Below are 7,532 nucleotides of genomic sequence, written 5' to 3' on the forward strand. Positions count from 1 at the left end.
AATGACAAATGGGGAGAGAGAGAGAATGAGGGAGGTGATGCGAGATGCGTCTCTGTAATCAAGCCATAAGGAAGAGAAGGAGTAAGGGGGTAAAGACCAAAGGACGACAGAATGAAATAAGAATAAGAGGTTGCGCATCAACAATAGGTTTTCTCAGTGGAGTGCTAGACCAAACGTCCAGTATGCAAATCAAAATTGGAATTGAAAAAATCCCAAAAAGCAATAATTGCTGATCTACAAGCTCACAAGCTAGCTTGTAGATAGGCTTTTTAAGGTATGTTTTTAAATTCTTCCGGAATTCCTCCCGCCCAAATAGATTTTCTTTCTTTCTAATCTGTTAAATTGATTCGTTTTATTAACTGTTGCACCCCCATATCAGACACACAAACACAACTCCACAAGTCCCCTCTCCCCTCCTTCCCATGTCAGCATGGACCCCTGTGCATTACCATCATGCAGATATACACTGTGGCTACACAGAGGCCCCCGATGCGGCGCTCTAAGGTATCCTTACAATCAAACCATTGAAGTGTAATCGGGACAGATTTCCACTTTCTCTAATGTGCCTCCTCACACACTGTGTGTGTGTGTATGAGAGGAAGTCACCCCGCTGCTCTACAGCCACATCAATGCTAGAATCATCAGACAAAAAAAAAATAGGGCACTTTCATATTATATTTATTTAAGTGTCGGGCTCAGATCCAGAGCTGTCCATAGGGAGGGAGGGAGAGAGAGAGAGAGGGAGAGAAAGAGAGAGAGAGGGGGAGTCAGAGGAACAGAGGAAGAAGGCTGGAACCGCAGAAGATCACTGAGGTTTCACATGCTTCCTTTCCTCTCTCTCTCCTGAACGCACCCCACCAACACGCCCAGGGACACATTTACGTGCACGAGCGCACAAACACTGGAGAGAGTGAGAAAGTCGGGAAGGGGGGGGGGGGGGGGCAAGAGGGAGGGAGAGTGTGAGAGGAAGAGAGAGAGCGGAAATAGCAGAGAAACACAAGGACACACTGTCATTCACAACAGGCGCATAGGCCAGGGAAACTAATAGCCCATCAGATGTGTGTGTGTGTGTGTGTGTGTGTGTGTGTGTGTGTGTGTGTGTGTGTGAATAAAGAGCTCTGGAAGCACAGTACTAATAGATGGGGTAAAAATGTGGCATTTCGCTCAGGTAACAAATGGAGCGTGATGCTGCAGGGCCTCAGACACATCATATCCAAATAATGAACATGCTGTACAGAATAGATAAACCTCAATCAACGTAGATTTGAGAACAGAACTTCTCCACAAATATGCTTGGCTACTTTTTTGACACATGGTGAAGCACATTATTGGTATATCTCTGCAAAATAACCTGCTGGCTTTCCCCTCCTTTTTAGGTGCCACAGAGGGCGGTTTTTAAATCAACACTTCCTCCTTGTGGAACTGCCATGAACTACAGGGACCTTTCTGAGGCTCTCACATTTTAATTTCCCTTTCAATGCAGCCTTCTGTGCATTCATTAAGACATATCAAAGGAATCGCAGATCTTAATATGTCCGGCTTGGTTAAAGCCAACTCAAGCAGTCTTTCATCCCTCCATTCATGTCAGATCATAGTTGGCCACACATGGAGATAAAGAACAGTAACAGTTAGCGACAGAAATGAGGGCATGCAGTCGGCACCAACGCAAGTATGATCTCTAAAGACACTTCAGAGCAAGTTAGGGCTGTTCAAAATATGAAAAATGTATCGCCATCGCAATATCATGTGCCATATACACATATAGAAAAAGCAATATACATATTTCAACAATCCAGGTATAAAGGATGTTTTTGCTTGGATTGGAAGAAAATGTTTTTAAGGGAGCAGTGAGAAGCTGTATTGTATATTATATATATATATATTTTATATATTATATATACTATACTTTGTCAAATAGCTGCTGTAGCCAGGTGGAAATATAAAGTAATTTATTTCTTCTTTTTCTCCAATGTGTGCATACTGCATTCTTTTTAAAATAATTGTATATATAAATATTTTTAAAGGAGAATAACAATTTGAACATTCAGCCAATTAAATAATACAGCTCTCCATAGATAGACAAGACATTGACAACACATACTGTATTCTATTCATTGTCTGGGTTCCATGTTATCATCACACCTAAGGCAGAAAAACTTTCATATCGTCATCGCAATATTCAACAATATTATCACGTTTTCCTAATTATTCAAGATAGACGGCAATGCTTATTTACATTTTACTCATTTAACCAGTTGAACCCTAGCGTCCCTATTCTGGCCATGTCATATTAGGCAAACATGCGGTGGAAATAGGCAAACAAGTGGAACATTTTATGAACACAGGCAAACATTAAGAGAACCAACAAAAGGGGCGACACAGTTCTCTTAATTTGATTGACTTTATTTGTAAGGCACCAGAAGTACTTCCTTACTGCAGAACATTTCATTTTATTTATAGTAAATGTTTGTTACTTTTATAGTTCACCTTTTTTTTCGTTTTGTTAAAATGAAGCTATGATTCCATGACACAAAACTTTTTTTTTTCCCCGCCAAAGTACACACTTTCAGGTTTTACATTATACACAAAATAAGTATTTAAAAAAAGACCTTTACAAAGCTCAAAATGCTTACAATGCTTCACGCTATGGGGGAAAAGGGGTAGGTGGGGGGCAGATGGGGCAAGCAGTGGGTCAGGACACAGGGGTCAGAGAAGAGGATAAGGGTCAAAGAGCAAAGGTCACCGTACTGCAGTTTCCCCTAGGTGTCACACCAGTACTGTAACGCAATAGCACAAGAATCATCCAGGACAGACAGAGAGGATGCAGCCATATACACATAAAGCTTTATATGTATAACTGTATACAGAGGCTGACAGCTCCGACTACTTCAACAAATACATAGTTTCATCTGTATCGGTCTCTTTAAAACATCAGATTTGAAGTCTCATTCTAGTTTATAACGATTAATAATATTTTAAAAGAAAAAAAGAAAAGAAGAAGTGCGTCGTGATCACAGAGAAAGTTTGGACCAAATGTTATTTAAAAAACATCTCTTCGCTAGAAAGAAAGTTAAGAAACAAGTCTTGGTTCCCCTGTAGACATCATGCATGTGTGTGCGTGTGTGTGTCAGTGTGCGTCTTGTCTCGTCCACACACTCCACATATCACCACTACAAGTACAACATGAATCTGGATGGGAGGGAGCAAGAAGTGCTGCCGTAGCTTAATTCACAAGCAGAAGAGCATATCCTTATTATGAAGAACAGTGATGCATTCCGCCTCTGTGGTTCACCACTGACAACCAAACCTATACAACTGTATACACACACACACACACACATCCTGCTTATGTATTCACATACATACACGGCCATGGGAGTCATCTCAGAGTCATCCAACTGATATCCTCATTATCTAGACATTTTGACACATCTATTCACTCTCACAGTTTATTAAGCCACCAAAAGAGAGGGGGTAGGGGCCACGCAATAACAAAAGGATTGTGCGTGTGTGCGTGTGTGCATGTGTGCGTGCGTGCGTGTGTGTGTGGGGGGGGTATTAAACATGCTGTCGAATAGACTGCCTTCAGAACAACAGTCAGTCAAATAAGGAACTCTTGACCTTAGCTCAATTTTTCGCCAGCAGCTATTTCACTGGAACATGCCATTCTAGCCCAAAGTAGGCCTACCTGTATTATAAGGACTACAGGAAGCAATAGGGAGTTGCGGGTGGGGGTGCTTTATTTATCTCCCCAGCTAAAGAAAACAGTGGCCGCTTGTGCTTTGTCTGTGGACATCGATCATTTCTTTTAGGTCACAGGCTAGGAGATTTCTCACCGAATGTTATATATGTAGGCTAATGTCACCTACATAACATAGTGTTTGTCTTATATGTAGTACAGTTGTTGTATACATGTTTTCTGAATCTGGAGTAGGAGTGTTCCGTTCCAAGAGAAAAAGACACATTTCCCAAAAGACATGGCCTAAAATAGACCTAGGACTAAAGTTGAAGGACTGGATCATATCCTACATGTATGGACAACATGATTAAATTGGAATTAGCATTACCAGTGTGGTCTTTTTGTTCTTCTAACCTAAAAGGCAGTCTGTGGCATCCTCATGACCGAGTGTGTTGTGTGTTTTTGTTAGACGTAACAGAAGAGCTAGGTGGAACCATCAGAGAGCACTCGTACAACATCAAGGGATACGTTCCAAAAACAGACGCTGCCCTCTGCTGTCAAATATACAACATGCACGTTCTCTCCCTTTGACAACTGCTTTAATATTTGTGCAATTTTACAAGGGGGAAAAAAAGAGTTGGAGGGGGGGTGTTGGGCTGCAGACACACAAGTCAAGTGGCAGCTTTCCTTTTGTTGCACAATGTGCCATCTCAGCTTTCTTTGTTGTTGAAAGCGCTGCCTTCCAGGTAAGGTGCTGGGTGGATATATCTAGTCTACCCTGCTGGGTTGGATAAGTGTCATAAGTAGGGGGGATTAGTTTGAAAGGTAGGTTTGTTTTCTTGACTGACAACTCTAATTTCAAATGGAAACACAATAAAAAGGTAGCTCAAAGAAGGTGCGTTTTCCATTCCCTCCATACAAATTCATGATCATACATAAAATGTCTAGAGTTTCTATGGTATATGCCTTTTCATTACACTTTCTGAGAGCCCCCAGAGCAACTAAAAGCAACGCTAGAATTTAGGCTAGAATGGGAGCGTAGCGTCACACCAGAGTTTCAACAGTAATGTTTCTCTTTCTTTCACAGAAAATCCCTGTTTAAACAGCACACTGATCCATCACAATCTGTCTTTTAAGCCCACGGCCAAATTCTAGCTTTAAATGGAAGCATGCAATTTAAACAGTCTAAGATATTCAACATCACTGTATTTTGTAAGCAGGTTTTTTTTTTGTTTCTTTTTTGTTTTCTAGAAAACGTTGTCCCGCAGATCTTTCCATTTGTTTTCATGTACAGGGCCTACGGCTCATCTAGGAATCTGTGTGAGAAGGCGGCAATGTCAAAGCAACAGAGGCTCATATACGCCATGTCGCGATCCTGTCTGTTTAACAAATGCATTTTGTCGGTCCTAACACCTTTACCATGGTACATTCACACTCACAGATTGCCCTGCAAGGACCAGAGGCAGGTGTTGCGAGGAGAGAGGGCAGGGAGAAGAAAATGGGACACAAAGAAAACAAGACAGTGAAGACAGACAGGAGGAGGAAGGAAGATAAAGTAATATGAATAGAAGGAAAATAGCAACAGAAGAACCAAGCATAAATCACATACAAAAATAAGATACATAATCTTAAAAGGCTGTTTTTTTTGGGTGGGGGGGTTCAGTATTGTACACAACTCTTAGTTGGGGTAGAATTGTGGCAACAGAAAAGAGAGAAAGGGGCACAAGGAGGCTGGGAAAATGAAAGAAGAATCAATTATCTAAAACAAAAAAAAGCATGTTAAGTATAAGGAGTAGCGGTTGAGAAACTGGAGCCAAAACCATCTCAGTGGAGCTGGGGTTGAGGACAGAGCGACTGGGCTTGGAGCCCAGGAGAAATTGGTAGGAGGGGGCTATGCCAAGGGTACAGGGAGCAGGAAGAGAAGCTGTAGGCCGGGGTAGGGGTGGGGGTGGGGGGGGGACTGACAGGTTATCCAGGCCTGGGGCCTCTCTGGACACAAACTGAATCTGAATGGAACAATCCGTCTAATCAGACTTGTCCCCGTCCTCCTCGCGGTGGCTGTCGGCGCCTTCGCGGGCAGCCTTCTCCTCCTTGGCGAGCTGGGCCTGGGAGGCCAGGATGGAGGAGAGCGAGAAGAGGCCAGACGAGGAGGTGACGGCGGGGAGGCTCGGCTGGCTCAGGCCCATGGGCAGGGGAGTCATGGGCAGTGCCAGGCCCTGGAGCTGAGACAGCTGGTGAGCCTGGAGCTGCTGCTGCATGGAAGAGGAGCACATGGAGCTCAGACACAGCATGACGACAGCGACTCAAACACACAAATCACAGCCAGCCTACATGTACAATATACATTGCATATTGGGTTTTATATGTAAGCCCTCGAGCATAGCAGCACGATAGATACTGTATGGCACATATTACAGATTATACATAAGCAGGCACAGTAGGAGATACAAAATCTACAAGCCACATATCTAATAGATTCTACATGCTATGCTTGATGTACAATCCCTAAGGCACAAGTCACATATTTTGAGTTAAAATTGCGGTAGAAATCTATTTTTGTGTTTTATGTATTCATAATCTTTGCATGTTGTATTTGTAATGTATGTATTGTGTAACCTAAGACAGTAGTACACAAGCTGTGGATCGTGATCCAAGTTTGGCTCATGGGATCATCAAGGAGTCTCTGAGAAGGAGAGGCCGGATGTGGATCCATGTCAAAAATCCTTCCGGTCGGCCTTCCCAATGTTAACTCCTTGACTAAAAGCTTAATATCTCCATTTCTTTTTAACGTGGTGGAAGTGAGCCGTTTTCGATCGCCGATCACTCTGCAATGGAGGATCGCGTTAGAAATATTATTGTTCCAGGCGTTAGTCGGGACCCTCCGCCGTCTCGCACGCACGCTTTGTTTACATGCACTTCCGCGTCGGGGCTTCTACAGCACGAAACGTATCAACGTAAGTGAATGGAAGAAATGCAGGCACTGAACGTACAGTATTTTAATAAACCTCTGGCACACAATGTGTTAATCAAATCTACGTTTTTCAAATTGATAGATATTTTTTTTCTTCTTCAAAATATCAGGAAAACTATGGCTAATTGGTAGTCTAGGTCGGACTCAAAATCTGGCATTGGTCGGGCTCTATGTACTTTTAAGAACAAGCTTTGGTTACAGTCAGTCAGTCTTTATGCCCTTCTTTGAGTTTAGAGTGCAGACAATTGGCAAAGCATGCACCGAAAAAGGGTGATTTGATAGGGACACTTCTACTTAACTTAACGTTAAATATGTTACGTGTAGAGAGACCAATCTCACTCTTGGGGATTGTCACTCGCTATGCTGGCATGGTCTGTCACCTCATACCGTATGTATAATTGGCTGTGAACTTGTGCATTCGTCAATGACATTGTGGATCTTACTTCCTCTCACAAAGGACTTGCAAAGCAAGTGATACAAACATAATTAACACAAAGACTGAACAATCAGGCTTTGCATGATGAGCGATATTTTAATGAGAGAAGTTGTTCAGAATTACACGCAGGATCTTACTGACTGAAGTTCAGTTACATCCTGCTTTATAATCCCCTTGGGAAAGTTTGTCCTCTGCATTTGACACATCCTAACTAATTTACGTATGAGCAGTGAGCAGCCACAGTGCAGTGCCCTGGGACCAGCTCTAGTTGTAATGCCAGCACCTTGGTCAAGGGCAATGGCAGGAGCAGGTACCTAGCATGCACACATATTGCTATGTATTAGTCCATAACATTTAACTTTATGTTTGTCCATGTGATGATGACACACCACACTACTTGATGTGCTCAGTGTCCAAAGATTTATCTCTGTACAACCCGTCTACTC

The 7,532-nt window shown here is 42.6% G+C and overlaps 2 protein-coding genes across 5 annotated transcripts in view; both read right to left on the reverse strand.

Moving 5' to 3' along the window:
• The window catches only part of tle2b (TLE family member 2, transcriptional corepressor b), a 145,493-nt gene that overhangs the window by 95,454 nt on the left and 42,507 nt on the right, over positions 1 to 7,532 (reverse strand). The gene's annotated exons all lie outside the window — the stretch shown is intronic.
• Positions 4,080 to 6,220, reverse strand: tle5 (TLE family member 5, transcriptional modulator). The gene has a single exon (XM_080431260.1). It carries the CDS (start codon positions 5,968 to 5,970, stop codon positions 5,704 to 5,706), a length of 267 nt encoding a protein of 88 aa, XP_080287386.1. The 5' UTR covers positions 5,971 to 6,220; the 3' UTR covers positions 4,080 to 5,703.

Source organism: Gymnoscopelus braueri, assembly GCF_963280865.1.
Source record: "Gymnoscopelus braueri genome assembly, chromosome: 6".
NCBI classification, from domain to species: Eukaryota; Metazoa; Chordata; class Actinopteri; order Myctophiformes; family Myctophidae; genus Gymnoscopelus; species Gymnoscopelus braueri.